Source organism: Hyperolius riggenbachi, chromosome 2 (genome assembly GCF_040937935.1).
Source record: "Hyperolius riggenbachi isolate aHypRig1 chromosome 2, aHypRig1.pri, whole genome shotgun sequence".
NCBI classification, from domain to species: Eukaryota; Metazoa; Chordata; class Amphibia; order Anura; family Hyperoliidae; genus Hyperolius; species Hyperolius riggenbachi.
Window position 1 is genome coordinate 497,782,752 of NC_090647.1, and position 17,082 is coordinate 497,799,833.

Sequence of the window (17,082 nt, forward strand, 5' to 3'; positions counted from 1 at the left end):
GAAAGCTGACAAGATTATCTGCATGCTTGTTTCAGGTGTAGGAGTCGGACACTACTATTGTAAGGAATGCCTGGCAACTGGTATTGCTTAAAAGGAAACAAATATGGCAGTCTCCAAATATAGTTCAGCCTCACTGTGAAAAAGGCCTCAGTGAAATCATTTTTCTATATACCGGTACTCTGCAAGGCCCTTTGGAAAATATCAATGCAATAAAAATCCATGACAATAATGATATAATCTGTGATTACTAGGCTTCTACGATACAGTTCAGAAACATGTGCTATTATTGTGTGCATGCTTTGACCTGTAGTTCCTCAGCGTCTGCTGTAGACTAGCCGCCCCTCTCGGTGATAGATGAACCTTTGCTTTTAATCTCCTGAGGTTTAGTTTGTGCCTGCATAGCGCCTTCCATGGCAGCTAACTGTCTGCAGCACAAACCCTGCACTAACGAACACATAATTAATTTGTAATAACAGCGGGTACAGGTAATCTCCGCTCCACACCTACACACACATACAAATGACAGAGTGCAGACACAGATTAACACCAGTGAGCTTTCATGGCTGTCTACAACGTCGGAGTGCAAGCAGTTAGCACTCAGCTCCGATTCATGACCTGAGACCCTCGGGATAAAGAGTACCTGTCTCCTGGAGAGAAATATACCTCCTTATGTCATAATCTTGCCCAGGAGTTTCTAGTAAATAGACAACAGCTATTCTTTGAAATCTGCTCACAGAATAACAGCCTAATATGTGAATAGCATTCCAAAGAACAGGAATTAGGGGTCACACAAATAAGGGAGGGGGGCTTGGGATTGTAACTTTGATTCGCTCATAATATTTCATGATAATCTGATACAAATCTGGAACAAAACACCCAATCAGATTTGCTGTTTAAAGGAGAACTGGAGTGAGAAGACTATGGAGGCTGCCATATTTATTACCTTTTAAACCATACCAGTTGCCTGGCCGTCTTGCTGGTCTATTTGGCTGCTGGAGTGTCTGAATCACACCAGAAACAAGCATGCAGCTATTCTTGTCATATCTGTCAATAATGTCAGAAACACCTGATCTGCTGAATGCTTGTTAAGGGTCTATGGCTGAATATATTAGAGGCAGAGGATCAGCAGGACTGCCAGGCAACTGGTATTGCTTAAAAGGAAATAAATATGGAAGCCTCCATAAACCAATTACTTCAGTTGTCCTATTAAGGTCATCTGAAAATGACATGTGATATGATAAACAAGTGTATGTAGAGTCCCAATCCTACATAATACTAAGCTGTGGTGCTTATGCTTTTTTTCCTCAGGGTTTAAGTGTGCCTGAGTTGCCGGGGAACAAGATGACTTCTACCTTCCTGGGGCTTCTTCTAGCCCTCTGTAGTTTTCCTGGTCCCTTTGTGTCCTTGGGGCTCCATTGTGCTGTTGTCTCCCCAAGAAAAGTCCAAGTCGTGGGCTACTGTGCATGCACTGTCCAGGCCACATGCCTCATCGATCACGCTCCCCTGTCTGAAAGCGTTCTGCACACGCGCAGTTCATATAGACTTGTAACTGCACTTGTGTACAATGCTCCCAGCCACAGGAGGGTAGTCGAGAAGGGACGGGTACAAGCAAATGTTGAGTAGCCAGTCGCAAACTTTAATTTGGCTGGCTGACAGCAGCACAAGGGAGGGGATCCGGACTACAAGGGGCTGGAAGAAGCCCCACCTAAGTAAAGTCATCTCTTACCCCTCGACTCCAGTGTACTTTAAGAATCCAGACTCTAAATGGCAGTTTCTCTGTAGTCAGACTGTAGTCTTACTCTCGCTAATAACTAATAGGAGGTCATAAAACTCCTGTAAGGCTGAAAAATACTTCTGAGTGCAGGAGTCAAATTAAATAGTGTATTAATCTATTCATTTAAAAGTTGATTAACATATTAATTAAAAAGTTTATCAATTTATTACCGGTAATTAAATCATTTATTAATTAAACATTTCTTAATGTATTATTAAAACGTATTCATTTATTAAGATTACCAGGGGTGGAGGGTAGCAAAATAACGAAGCTGCCGGGAAGGACCTGTGAGGGGGCCCACACACTTCATGGGGCTGTAGGAAGACCCAGGTCAGTATGAATACACTCATTATTGGCATCTCTGATTTCCTTTAAGCCACCAGAAAGCAAAAAAATACTCAAAATAGTTTTGAGTACTTTTTCTCCTCCTTGTCGGTACTTTTTCAGTTGAAAGTTATTTTAAATAGAAGATAAAAACATTAGCTCCTAGGAGAAAACTCAGGAGAAAAAGTTCATTGCATCTGGACCCTTGTTTCTTGTACAGCTCTGTGCAACATGAATGAATAATAACATTGGAATGGAGGAAGCTTACACTAGAGTGAAACAGCGGAACAGGCACAGAGTAAAGTTGTGCCAGCACATACCACCATCCCGATGGGTTCCCTTTATTCTGCACATGTCCCATAAGAAATAAAAACACCCAAACAACACAGGCTAGACATTTTCCCTGGAGGCAATCAAGGCAATAAAATAAGCTCAAAAGCCTTATTAATTTGTTTAGCATTGGTTGTGCTTTTTGGCGTCAGTGTAATTGTTTGCCGTATCTCATGTCATCAGCTGTAATTGCAGTCTGGATAGCTTTGTTGGCAGAGTTGTTGCTTGCCCAGTAGTGTCACGCCAGGAGGCCATTGCTGGGCTGTCCACTTGGTGGTGCTGTTTGACTTGTGGTTTGTGGTGTGTGTGTGGTCACAGATGTGACTGTGAGGGGATCCATTGTAAAGGACATTGGATACACACAGCTTCTGCAGGTCGTGTGCTACCACTAAAGAGGAAGTGTAACAGGGAACAAAGAAAAGACACTCTACAGATCTCAGGCCTCTTTTTTTTGTGTGCATTTCCCCAATTTTCATATTTATCTGGTTTCCATGGTGAGGACGGAAGATAGCTGACATTTTTAGTATGGCAGAGAGCAGCGTGAGGACCGGGGACATGCCAGGTGCAGAGAAAACTGGAGCAAAGGTAAAGGATTTGCCAATAGCAACCAGTTTTCAGCCGCCAAAAAAAAGCGAAGATTCTGATATCTTGCTCTGCTCTCTCCATCCTTCATTTTGCTGTTGTTGATTTTGTTTTTTTTCTTTTTGCACCTGTCTTGATTTTGTTACACAAAGCGTAATGACCAATCAGAAACTGGCATTCAAAATTCTGCCTGCTTTGCTTTATATGGAATATGATGGAGCTGTATGCATCAGGTTCATAACTACAGGGGAGCAGTGGGCCCCAATTGCTACTTCACTTCCACCGTCTTTCAGATCAGGTGTTTTTGTGGCTACACTTGTTATAAGTGTGCAAATTACCATGGCCACACTTGTTTTATGATCCCTGCAAGATGGGTGCTGAGGCTGAGAGGGTCAGCAGGGGGAGGCAAGGCAAGCGGTGTGAACAAGGGGGAGGGGCCATCATCGTTTTGCTGGGGGGGCATGTTTTGTAGTTACGTCCCTGCTATGCGTATCATATATAAGTGGTTATTCGCTATTCTAATGATAAGCAAAACATTCTCCAAATGCGTAATGCACCAATTCAGGCACATGCATGTTCGGTATTTATCTCCAGCCTGGAGCTGTCGGTATCGAACAAACAGCATTTCAGTAAGATTATAGAAGGGAGGAAACAGAGCAGAGAAAAGATGAAAACTACAGGCAGTCCCCGGTTAATGAACGAGATAGGGACTGTAGGTTCATTCTTAACCTGAATCTGTTCTTAAGTCGGAACACTGTGCCATCTCTGTCACCTGTACCTCCTCTGTGCCCCCCTGTGCCTCCAGTGTCCCCCTGCGTGTCACCTCTGCCCCCTGTACCTCCTCTGCCTCCAGTGTCCCCCTCTGTGTCACCTCTGCCCCCTGTACCTCCAGTGTCCCCCTGCTTGTCACCTCTGCCCCCTGTACCTCCAGTGTCCCCCTCTGTGTCACCTCTGCCCCCTGTACCTCCTCTATGCCCTCTGTGCTTGCAGTGTCCCCTCTGCCATCTGTACTTTTTATTCATTTTCTCAAAAACTAGTCCAATTTTGAAAAAACAAAAAAAAAGTACTTGTTCCCACAGAATCACAGAATTAATGCCGTTCGTATCGTCAGGTCGTTCATAAATCGGGCGTTCATAAGTTGGGGACAACCTGTAATTAAAACTATTCGGGAAAATAATAATACAGCAGAATCTCGTTATAGTAAACTCTGATATAGTAAACCCTGGGCTATAGTAAACACAGTGCTCAGGGCCCACCCATGCACCTGTATGAATATACAATGTATGACCATTTCTGATGTGGGAAACTTCTTTTCCTGGTCGCTTGGAGTTTACGATAAAGGGATTCTACAGTAAAAGCCTATTTTCCTACTTTCACTGTATTATGCAGCAATTAGGAATGGTTAATAAGATACTAATGGTTTTGAGCTGATACAAATTTAATAATACTTTGGACATGCACTTTACTTGTCAGTGTAATAAAGAAAAAATCTGTATCACATCTTTCATCCATTTTCCCTGCACGGCAATAATCCATCAAATAGGGAATGAAATACTGCATGAGGTAAAAATCCTAGTGAATTGTCATGCCGTTTTTCAGTGAATGCCCAAAATATGGGGTTGCTAAAGCAGCACAGCTTAATGAGAGGAGCACAAGTTATGCGCAAGCTGTGCGCGATACTGAAGCGTAGCGTGCGCTGCTAGCTAAGTTCTAAATAACGCTGCTCCACTAAACCCACCCTGAACCCCAGCAGGTCCAGTGGTTTTAATAGACATGATCCCCGCACTTTGATTGGCCCAATAGGCTGCTTGTCACTTGACGAGTGGAGTAGCCGTTAGTTACAAGGAGCGCGAGTTAGTTAGCAGCGCACGCTATGCTGCACTACCGCTCGCGCTCCTATCATTAAAGTGAAGCTCTAGACTAAAAATCTACTCAGCAGCACTGAAAAGGCTTGGTGTTTCTTTAACAGTTTCACAGCATCAGAACTTTGTTTTTCTTGCCGAAGCCTTATTTTTAGCTGCACAGAAGCTAAGCTCCGCCCCATCAAAGAAAACTGCCCGGGCATTTTTCCCCTGATTCTATGCAAAGCATGATGGGATTTCTGATGTTGTTGTTCTCATTGCCTAGCAGCTGGGAGGGGTGATCAGGACACAGGATAGTTGGAACTGTGTCTCATGCTCCCTGTCACCTCATTTCAACCAAAAAGATGGCTGCCCTCATGAAATCAAACATTTGCCTGTTCTTTTAAAACAGGGTGGGTAAGAGATTACATTACCTATCTATTTTAATTAACATAACTAATGTAAGTTCATGACAGTATGTTTGTTTAGGCTGAAGTTCCTCTCTAAGCTGCGCTGCTTTAACAACACAGCTTAATAAATCAACCCCTATTAACGCATGTGTAAAAATTGTAATGAATTCTGAAAAAAAAAGTCTAAAACACTAAATGCAGTATTTTACCAACCCTTCATTTTTTACTGTCTTTGTGGATTGAAGCCATTGTATGCATTATTGGCTGACTCAGTGCACCTTACATGGGTAAGGTATATGTTGTTTGCATACCGCACTTATGCAACTAGCTTAGCTTGCAGAAATGTTTACATGCAGCTTGTGCTATCAGCACAATGTACAGTTCAGTGGCTCAAGCCCTATGCATGATGGGTATTGTTTCCCCTCTGATAAGCAGCATGGCTTCTCTATTATTATCATACAGCAGCAACATAATGACACAGCACCGCACAATAAAGAACAGTGGGTCATTTTACACTACATCGGTTGCTGTCATTTATAACTGAAAGGCCAACTAATGTGCAATGTAGTGTCCATGTTTCCCTATGGCTCAGTTCACACTATACGTGTTTTAACTGAAAGCTTTTTCACAATGCATTGCAGCAAAAAAAAAAAAAGTACAGAACCAACATGTTTGGACTAGTCCATATCCTCACGGGGTTCTCTTTGTTTTCAAAAGTAATCCCTGAATGGCAGTTGCTGCCACAAGTCTAACTGCCAAAATACTGTAGTGTGCAAGCGAGTAGGGAGGCTGACATCTCACTATTTTGGCAGTTAGACTTAGCAGCTGCCGTTCAGTACATGCTTTTGAAAACAAAGAAAACCATGAGAATCCCCCATGAGGAGATGGACTAGTCCAAAATCGGTCAGTTTTGTCACTGCTTAATTTTTGTGCTATAGAAGTCCTTTAAAACACATCCGTTTTTCAGCATATACAGTAGTGTAAAAGAAGCCTGAGAGCAAAATACAAATATAGGTAACAATACAAACTGGACAAATAGGTAAGTATCCATTTAGGCCTCGTTCACATCTAAAATCGTAATCGCAAACGCAATGGTTTTGCGATTTTGTGCGGCTTTTTTTTCTCCTCCTGGCGCTCCACTGCGCGCTGCGTTTTTGGTAAAAGCGCTTTTCTAAGCATTTTTCCAGTGACCCGGAAAAGAATAAATACAATATGTTTATTCTTAAAAACGCGAACGCAATTGCCGCACAAAGCGATTTTGTGAGCGTTTGCGTTTTTCCTATACCTTCCACTGAGGAGAAATCGCCTCAAAAATGGTACAGGCAGCGCTTTCCCGAGCGGAAACCAATCGCTCAGATGTGAACACTCTCATAGGGAGTCATTGCACAACCGTTTTTAGGGCGATTTTGAAAATCGCCTGCGCTTGAAAAAAGGGCAAAAACGCCGTTAGTGTGAACGGACCCTTAGGGCACTTTTTTCATTAAAAGTACACTTTAAGTTTTCTGCCAGTTAAAGCCCCGCTGAGCCTCTGTCTTTAATACTCGTAGCCATAGACCCTGAACAAGTATGCAGATCAGATTGGATTAGCCGCATGCTTGTTTCAGGTGTGTGATTCACACAGTACTGCAGCCAAAGAGATCAGCAGGTCGGTCAGGGAACAGGTATTGTTTAAAAGAAAATAAATATGGCAGTCTCTATATTCCACCCAGTTCGGGTGCACTTTAAAGAAGTGCAGGTGTGGAAACAGAGCCGGATTTGTACTCTTTACCGCCCAAGGCCACTGTCACCAGCTGCACCCCATCAGTATAAGTAGCGAGATGACCCCTCCCCCTTCCCTCCAATATAGGTAGCCAGATGACCTCGCCCCCTTCCCTCTAGTATAGGTAACCTGATGACCCCTCCCTCTAGTATATGTAGCCAGATGACCCCTCTCCACTTTCCCTCCAGTGTAGGTAGCCAGATGACTCCCTTAATAGCTCCTTTTCCCACCCCTTCAGTACAGGTAGCCAGCTCACCTTCCAGAATCTTCCTCTTCCTTTCCATCTACAATGCTAACCAAGTCCATAGCCACCGGCCACAATGCAAGCGTGCACAGAGAGCATGGTGGCTGCTGCACAGGCGGCTAGCAGCAGAGTACCGCGGTCAGGCGCTCACCTGATCTCCCTGCATTGCAGCATTTGCAAGGTTGCAAATACCTCACCAGTTTAGCCTGCTGCTTTTGTGCCCTTGCTCCTGTGGTGCCCTAGGCCATGGCCTTGGTGGCCTTGTACTAAATCCGACCCTGTGTGGAAAGTTAGTAACAATCTCCCACTCTGTGCAGAAATTACTCACGCCTCAAGATGGGGAGTTTCTGGGCAGTTTATACTCCACAAACAAACTTGTAATTTCAGATTCAGTTAAGTTTAGAAACTCATAGCAAGCTGCAAATGGAAATGGAAACATACTCTTTGACAGCGGAGTTGCACCTTAAGGCACAGTGGCTATAACACAGGAAATCCCTGCCTGGCTAGCGCTAGCTGCTCATTTATCTCCAACTCTTAGCTGAAGTATTCACTAAGTGCTGGCGGTATGTTGCTCTGACATAACCCTTTAACAAGAACCACAGAAGTACTTTTCAGTTTGCCTCAGCAATTCCCCCCGTCCAAACCGTCATTGGGAGTGAGGAAGCCGGGGTTTCTGTTCAGCAACAAAACAAAATGGGCAGCATGTCGTTGCATAATCTGTGTTGTTTTGCACGCAGAAATTCCTCTTTTTGTGTCAGAAAGCAGTTGCAAAGCCTGCTGTGGTTAGGAAACACAGGAAGCGTACAGAATATGTGTAAAAAGAAACAGAACGAGGGAGGAGGAGGGGCACTTCCGACCGTTGGGCCGAGATCATTTTCTTGCATCTTTCCTCACAAATTAAGAAAGGACTCCATTCTAATAAACAAGTAGAAGAACTGGGCGAAAAACACTCCGTGTAACAAATGTCCATTTCAGAGACTGGGCAGGATTACTGATGAAAGCCTCTGTATTGCTATCATATGATAAAATACCATTTCAAAATGTGCTCTGGAGTTGGAATATTTAGCTGGAGCAGAGCATCATTAGCAGGGCAGGAAGTGGCTGGGAAGACATATGAAGGTGGAGTTGGAGTGTTTAGCAGGAGCAGAGTGTGGCAGGGCAGCAGTAGCAGGACAGGAAGTGGTTGGTAAGACATATGAAGGTGGAGTTGGAGTGTTTAGCAGGAGCAGAGTGGAGCAGGGCATCAGTAGGTAAGACATATGAAGGTGGAGTTGGAGTGTCTAGCAGGGGTAGAGTGGAGCAGGGCAGTCATAGCAGGGCATGAAGTGGCTTGGTTGACAAATGAAGGTGGAGTTGGAGTGTTTAGCAGGGGTAGAGTGGAGCAGGGCAGCAGTAGCAGGGCAGGAAGTGGCTGAGAAGACATATGAAGGTGGAGTTGGAGTGTTTAGCAAGAGTAGAGTGGAGCAGAGCAGCAGTAGCAGAGCAAGATGTGCTTGGTAAGACATATGAAGGTGGAGTTGGAGTGTTTATTAGGAGCAGAGTGGAGCAGGGCAGCCGTAGCAGGGCAGGAAGTGGTTGGGAAGACATGTGAGGGTGGAGTCTGAGCGCAGAGTGGAGCACAGCAGCAGTAGCAGAGCAGGACGTGCTTGGTAAGACGTATGAAGGTGAAGTTGGAATGTTTAGCGGGAGTAGAGTGAAGCAGGGCAGCAGTAGTAGGACAAGAAGTGGCTGGGAAGACATATGAAGGCAAAGTTGGAGTGTTTAGCAGGAGCAGAGTGGAGCAGGGCAGCAGTAGGTAAGACATATGAAGGTGGAGTTGGAGTGTCTAGCAGGGGTAGCGTGGAGCAGGGCAGTCATAGCAGGGCAAGAAGTGGCTGGGAAGACATATGAAGGCAGAGTTGGAGTGTTTAGCAGGAGCAGAGTGGAGCAGGGCAGCAGTAGCAGGGCAGGAAGTGGTTGGGGACAGATATGTAGGTAGAGTTGGAGTGTTTAGCAGGAGCAGAGTGGAGCAGGGCAGCAGTAGCAGGGCAGGAAGTGGTTGGGGACAGATATGTAGGTAGAGTTGGAGTGTTTAGCAGGAGCAGAGTGGAGCAGGGCAGCAGTAGCAGAAAAGGAAGTGGCTGGGGAGATGTATGAAGGTTGATTTGAAGTGTTTAGCAGGAGTAGAGCAAAGCAGGGCACCATTAGCGAAGTAGAATGTGGGTAGAAAGACATTAAGGTGGAGTTGGAGTGTTTCAGCAGGAGTAGAGTGGGGCAGGGCAGCAGCAGTAGTATGACAGGAAGTGGCTGGGAAGACATGAACGTGGTGTTGGAGTCATAAGGAGGATGCAGTGGAGCAGTAGCAGGGCAGGAAGTGGTTGGGAAAAGATATGGAGGCGGAGTTGGAGTCATAAGGAGGAGTACAGTGGAGCAGGGCAGCAATAGCAGGGCAGGTAGAAGCTGCAGACAGATATAAGGAGGAGTTGGAGTGTTGGCGTGGAGCAGGGCAGCAGTAGTAGAGCAGGAAGAGGCTGCAGTGCAGTTTACTACAAATAAACCTGTGGCTGCTGTGCAGTTTACTACAAATAAACCTGTGGCTGCTGTGCAGTTTACTACAAATAAACCTGTGGCTGCTGTGCAGTCTGCTGCAAGTAAACAATGAAAGTTGCTGCATTTTCCTATCCAGTTTCAGAAGCTAAATTGATAATGCAATGCAATTGCTTTACTAATAAGCAGGAAAATGTAAACACATTTTCACAATGTATTCCATCTTTGCAATTAAACCTTAAAATCCAAGGGGCAGGTTTATAATTATAATAAGGAAAAAGATGCACCAATACGACCTTTGTATGCAAGGTATTAGGAAGTGTTGTCAAATGCCTGCTCCACCCAAATGAATGGTAGCTTTGGGCAGACAGCAGTGAGCATAGATAGGAGGGGTAATTAGTGTCTCAGCAATGTGCAGAAACCACCCTGAAGGTGGAACCTGACCACAGGATTGGAAAGCATTGCTCTCAGCTATCTTTCTGCTCGCTGCTCTGTCCAGATCCACAGGAAATACAGCAATGCTTGTCTGATAGCTCCACACACACAACAGAGCTTGCCCCAGAGGCATTATAGACAAATGGGTGAGCGAAGTGTGGAAAAGAGGCATAGCTTGCTAAAGTATTGTTTTCATAACTAGTCTTGTATACTGTGGACAATGATCAGGTACTCATATGGGTTTTAGGGATGATCACAGATCTGCAAATTCTTCTGAGTTGGTGCAAATGTATGCAAACGTTTATGCAAATATATGCAGATTGAAAATGGACCAATCAATTTAAACCTGGGTTTAAATTGATCGGTCTATTTTCAAATTGCATACAGTTGCATAAAAATGTGCATCATTTCAGAATAATTTGCATCTTATTGATCCACCCTAATGAGTTTTTACTGCTGTCTGTGTTCCGACTGGGGATCTATATAGTGCTGTATAATAAATAAATAATAAATATAACCTATATATATGTTTTAGTCCTTTAAACTGCTTTATGAAATCAACTAGGAATTGTAAAGTTTTAATTACCGGTAGATATAGTTGTCACTGTAAAATGTAAAGTGCTGCAATGATCTCTATGGCATTGTTATTTCCTGTTCTAAGTAAGCTGCATTTCCTGATGGCGATGTATGTTTTATCTCTGCATGTTTTTCTTCAGTAAAGAGTTCTACCTTGTTATACTAGGTGCCTATCTGCGTGTGCAGGGCACTATCCTCCATTACAACCAATGTGTGTGTGGATTTTTTGTCAAAAGGCAAACAACTGAAATGAACGGAATGTTTCAATTCATTCAATCTGCCCTGTGTGGCCATCTATACCAATTGAGAAGATCGGAACACTATGGGTTCAGTAGATCACTGTCAGATTCGATAAGTATTGCCAACTTTATGCTTTAATCAGCACCAGGCTTTGAAGAAAAGATCCCAGGCCTCTTTAAAAGGAAAGAAAGAAGGGGGAGGGGGAGGCAAACCCATGCACTGCGGCCACAAAAGCCTTTTCAAGCGACAAGACTTCTCAGAGGCACGCGATGCCTTTTCTAATTTCATGGGTCAGTTTGCTGGTGCAGTTGTGCTGGAACGACATCTAAGAGTCCCTGCCTTTCAGCAATGCCCCCCCCCCCCTGCCTGTCACTTTGACGGGGCACACTGCTCCGTGTCACGCAGGAAAATACACATGTCAGCTCACGCCATGCTCATGTCAGCAGTCTGAACGAGGTGCACAAATAGAAAGCTGCGGAGAGGTGAGAGGGCAACCTGTCCATCAAGAGAAGACTGGGCAAACACCTGCCATGCTGCAGACGCCTGTGATGTCACAGTCACATGACTCGCTGCGTACGCTCCCAACTGGCAGGAGACAGAGGCAGGTGTGTTCTCTAAAAATGCATTCCGGACCTGTGACATTGGCGGCGTAACACGCTGTAATAACAAGCTCTTACAGCTGTCAATCATGGCCCTTTCATACGCCGGAGCGTGGTGGCATGTGTGCAATTTAGACCTGTCACATCAGCGGCGGTAGTTCAGGGAGTGACAGGTCAGGTTGGCTTACAATGAATTTGCGGTAATCTTCCTTTGTAATCACACCTATTAGTTAAATATAACTATAACCGCAGCACCCTGGAGTTGATCTACAGATATCAACAGTCCCAGGTTGTGAAGATCTGTCTTTGGAAGAGTCCCTGTTTTCAGTTTTGTCTAGATTCACAAGAAAGGACTTGGCTTACAAAGAATGTGAAATATGTGAAATTATAACAGCTTTTCTCCTTCTGCCCAAACTCCAAATTGTCTAACATTCAAATGGGACTTTTTAAAGTTGTCGTTTTATCTACACTTCACTGATGTGGTTTTGTGTAATATATTTAGGTTAAATATTACACCTAAACCATGTGACTTTGTAGGTCATGTGATGTAAACAAGTTTGTGGTTATGTTTACATCACATGATTTACATTGTCATTATGTAGCACTCTACATGCTACTTAAAGGGGAACTGATGTCAGAGGGATTTGGAAGCAGCCACATTTATTTCATTTTAAATAATACCAGTTGCCTTGGCAGTCCTGCTGATCACTATGGCATTAGTAGTATCTGAATCACACACCTGAAAGAAGCATGTGACTAATCTAGTCAGACTTCAGTCAGAGCACCTGATCTGCATGCTTGTTCAGGGTCTTTGGCTAAAAGTAGGGATGCTCAAATCCGAATCTGGGTGAATCTGGGATAGTTGCTATCCGGATTTCACCCAGTAAACCTGTGCGTGGTGGATGGGGGGGGGTATCCAGATCCCACCTGCATGCAGAAAAATGCAGCATACCATCCAGATTTTTTACGCACCGCATCACGTGTGCAAAAATTCATATAGATTGGAAATAGCTCCATTCACTAACATGTTTTGCATTTTGGATGTTGGATGTTGAAATTCACATGCAGACTCCGCGTGTCCTGGAAATAGGCCCTAACTTCAGGTTCCCTGTGATGTTCCTAAGAGGGGCTCACTATCAAATCCCTACCATGCCCAAGTAGGAGCACTGAACTTGTGTGTCACATGACTTTGTGGGTCATGTGATATGCACAAGTATACCCTTATGTTATTAACACAAGATGTAGGTGAAATGACATCAGTGCTGACAGGGTGGAGGATCCCTCTTCTGGTCATGATGTAAAGCAGCTCCGATAAGTTGACCCCCAGATTTCATACAATGTTTAAGAATCCCGATAGTGGCACTTCCCTATAATAGAATATTTCCAATTTCCCTATTTCTGTCTATTTCCCATAGGTACACATTGCCTTCTGCAGATAATATATTAAATATACAAGCAAGGAAAGGGAGGGCACAAGGGCAGTAATCTCCCATCCAGAGTCCCCAGAGACATAAGGTGGTTTAACTCCCCGGCATTCACTATCGCTTAAGTATCAATTTTACGGAGTGACCCTTTAATTGCAGCGTTTTATTGTAATCGCAGCGCGGCGGAGGGATGTCATGTTACACTTGTTGGAGGCACAAGTGACAGCTGTCACGATTTAAATCAGACATATGGGACTCCATCATAAGTGCCTTCCTGCCTCGTATCCGGCACGGTAACAGCAGAAGGGTGAGTGTCGGGTGTCTGGATCTATAAACTGCCTCAAATTTAACTCAGGCTTGGTTAACTGTCATAGAAAAACGGGCTGCTTCTGAGCTTTCCTGAGTTGTTAGCAGTCCTTAGTATGACTCCCACCAAGGGCACTGTCTGCATAGAGGTTGTATGTTCACCCTGTAACTGCTCTTTATTCTTCCCACAATGCAACGCATAGTGAAAGGATAACTGCCCCCCAACTGTGTACAGAGTGTAGTAAGGACATTAGATTATGCTTTCCAATGAGGGACAGTTAGTGATGTGACTCGTTCAATGTAGTCTGTAGGGTCTCATTCACAGTTGTGTGTTGTGGCATAACAGATGCATAGTGTAATGGTTAAAGGGACACTTAAGTCAAACAAAAAAAGTGAGTTTTACTCACCTAGGGTTTCCAATAGCCCCCTGCAGCTGTGTGGTGCCCTCGCCATCTCCCTCCGATCCTCCTGGCCCCGCCGGCAGCCACTTCCTGTTTCGGTGACAGGAGCTGACAGGCTGGGGACGCGAGAGATTCTTCACGTTCCTGGCCACAATAGTGCCATCTATGCTGCTATAGCATATATCCTATACCATATAGCAGCATAGAGGGTGCTAATGTGTCTAGGAATGCGAATAATCACTCGCGTCCCCAGCCTGTCAGCTCCTGTCACCGAAACAGGAAGTGGCTGCCGGCGGGGCCAGGAGGATCGGAGGGAGACAACGAGGGCACCAGACAGCTGCAGGGGGCTATTGGAAACCCTAGGTGAGTAAAACTCATTTTTTTTGTTTGACTTAAGTGTCCCTTTAAGGGCTCTGCCTCTGACACAGGCGACCTGGGTTTGAACCTCGGCTCTGCCTGTTCAGTAAGCCAGCACCTATTCAGTAAGAGACCTTGGGCAAGTCTTCCTAACACTGCTGCGGCCTATAGAGCACTCTCTAGTGGCTGCAGCTCTGGCGCTTTGAGTCTGACAGGAGAAAAGCACAATATAAATGTTCTGTGTTTGTAACACGACTTACCACACTGCAATGCACCACCTATAGTGACATTCACAGTGCGGCGGGTGCATTGCGGTGCAACGGCATGCAGTATGGTAACACATTGCATTCAGTGCGCATTACCAGGTACAGTGAAGCATACTTTTCATTGACTGTTTGCTTCACTCTATTTGACAAAAACGTGTGCAGTATGACTTTTTTGTTCTGTTGCGTTCCTGTTATGCATGGAACACAATGCAATTTCTCACTGTGAACGAGGCGTGAAAAAATTCAGAAAATGTTTCAGCGCCATTAAGACATAAGCTAAATTAAAACATAAAAAAAAAAAAATCACAGCAGACACTGCAAATGGGGTTCATCTGTTGCAAGCGGATTTACGAGTCCCACCACAGATTTTTTCTTGGACGGTAGGGCTAACGTCACACTGGGGCATTGCGTTATAACGTACATACAACGCAAGCCGCAACATTTGCGGTGCCATGCAATGTAACACACAAAGAATCAGCCGACCAATGTGCACTTTCATCGACTTGTGGGTGTCAACGAGTGGTGACGATAAGAAGGAGGAGCCAATATTTACAGCAGGTAAGGGCTGGTTCACACGGGCGTCTGCTGAGCTTTTGCTTGGCATTGCGTTCAAACGCCAGCGTTTAAAAGCCAGCTTTTAGAAGCTTTTGAAAAGCGTTCAAGGCTAGCAGTTCTGGTCTCTGCTATTGTTTCCTCGCGTTTACTGCCTCTGAAAGCAGCATGTTGCTTTTGAGACTAGACGCAACGCTGGGATCTACTGCCAGGCTTTCATGAAAGCCTGCAAAAGCCAGCTCTAAACGCTCCCATTCACTTGCATGGGATGGCAGTAGATCCCAAAAAACGCTGCGTCTGAAACGCTGCGTTAAATGCCACAAAAACGCCCGTCTGAACCAGCCCTAAGTATGCAAGAAGGCGGAGCTATGATTTACAGCAGGTAAGTATGCTGTATGTGGTCTTTACACGAATCCAGCCCTAGATGTGAATAGCATTTTATTTTATATCCTACAAAAAATACAATAAAAAAATAAATACAGCATTAGAGCGGCCTTACCTCTTCCAGACCTCCCGACGAACCTCAGATCATTGAACCGTGCGACTTGGCTCTTCATGGCTGCTGTTGCATTGCGGAGCTCCGCTGAATAATTCTCATCATTGCCGGCCATCACAGTGACCAGTGTGCCATCTGGAACGTCACCTAGCGCCACCACCTGGTGAGAGCAGAGCAATGACATGTCAGACACCATGCAATGCCATACATGAAGGGTCAAAGGAAGAACTGTCTGTGCTGCTGGCAAGAAGGAATCTGATTCATACACTAGTAGGAACAAACAGGACACCTGGAACTTTTGCAAAATCAGCATATATGGTCCTGCATTTAGAGACAGTAAACAGTTGGATGAGGCAACAGTCACAGAACATAGAACAACAGCATTGTCTAATAAGTAAACACCTGTAGAGAGAAAGCCTCCTACTCACCTCTCTGCTAATAAGCTAGCGCTCCTGCTGGTAGCTTCCTCTTCTTTCCTCCATAGATCTCTCCTCCCTCTCTTAAAGGATATCCAAGTTAAAAGAACAGGTAAATAGAGTACGGCACATACATTCATCCACAATGGTACCCAGTTCAGAACCGTGTCCTTCAGTTAAACTCTCAATACCTCCCGCCCCCTTCCCCAGCAAGCCTCTGTTTATCTGCAATTTGCCGCATATTAGGCCTTGGCCACCTGTGGTTGGGACCTTTGAACCGGATATACTGAAAAGGGCCGTATTTCATAAAGAAGACCCTATTTGGGTCTGTGGCAATTCTGTGAGGAGTTTGTAAGGAGTTTTCACATCTCCCTCTCTGAGGTAGCCGCTTCTCTGATTGGTTAGGCTTTGGTGCAGTGCAGGAGACAGGTATATGGCTGCTGATTGGTCGGCTTAGGGAGGTAGCGTAATCTGCCAGTTGTTGCTGGGGTGAAACATTGTTGCAGTAACAAATCACAGGTAAGTTAGGTGTATATGTTACGGCCAGAACCCGAAGTTTGGCCACTTCTAGTTCTGGCCGGCCACTTCGGGTTCTGGCCGGCCAATGCACGAAGTGGCCGCTGCGCTGCGGCCAATGTTAGAAATGGATTGATTCCTCTGAGGTTAATGGATCTTCTGGCCGCAGCGCAGCGGCCAAACGTATAACAACTTCGTTAATTTATTGCAATTCAGCCGGCGACAATGTAACAATTCAAGCCGCCGGCTTTTTCTCTGCCTCTCTCTCCTTCTCCTGCCCCCGCCTCTCTCTTCTCCCTCCCGCCTCTCTCGCTCTTCTATGGGCAGCCGGCGGGGACACGCGTGTCCCCCCTCCGGAGTCGTTCGTCGCGGCAGGGGAATCCTGCCGTTCTTGCAGAGCGGGTGCTGGCAGAAGCAATGTCTGCAGCCTCCCCGCTCTGCTGCCCTGGCGCCACGAACGACTCTCGGGGACACGCATGTCCCGGCCGGCTGCCCATAAGAGGAGAGAGAGAGGCAGAGAAAAAGCCGGCGGCTTGAATTGTTACATTGCCGCCGGCTGAATTGCAATAAATTAACGAAGTTGTTATACGTTTGGCCGCTGCGCTGCGGCCAGAAGATCCATTAACCTCAGAGGAATCAATCCATTTCTAACATTGGCCGCAGCGCAGCGGCCACTTCGCGCATTGGCCGGCCAGAACCCGAAGTGGC

The 17,082-nt window shown here is 45.3% G+C and overlaps 1 protein-coding gene across 1 annotated transcript in view; it reads right to left on the minus strand.

Annotated features, from left to right (window-relative positions):
• Nucleotides 1-17,082, minus strand: part of RUNX1 (RUNX family transcription factor 1) — a 125,178-nt gene that overhangs the window by 89,813 nt on the left and 18,283 nt on the right. Inside the window, exon 2 of the mRNA XM_068270454.1 lies at nucleotides 15,446-15,602. Within this exon, the coding sequence (XP_068126555.1) occupies nucleotides 15,446-15,602 (157 nt within the window). The remainder of the gene's footprint in view (nucleotides 1-15,445; nucleotides 15,603-17,082) is intronic.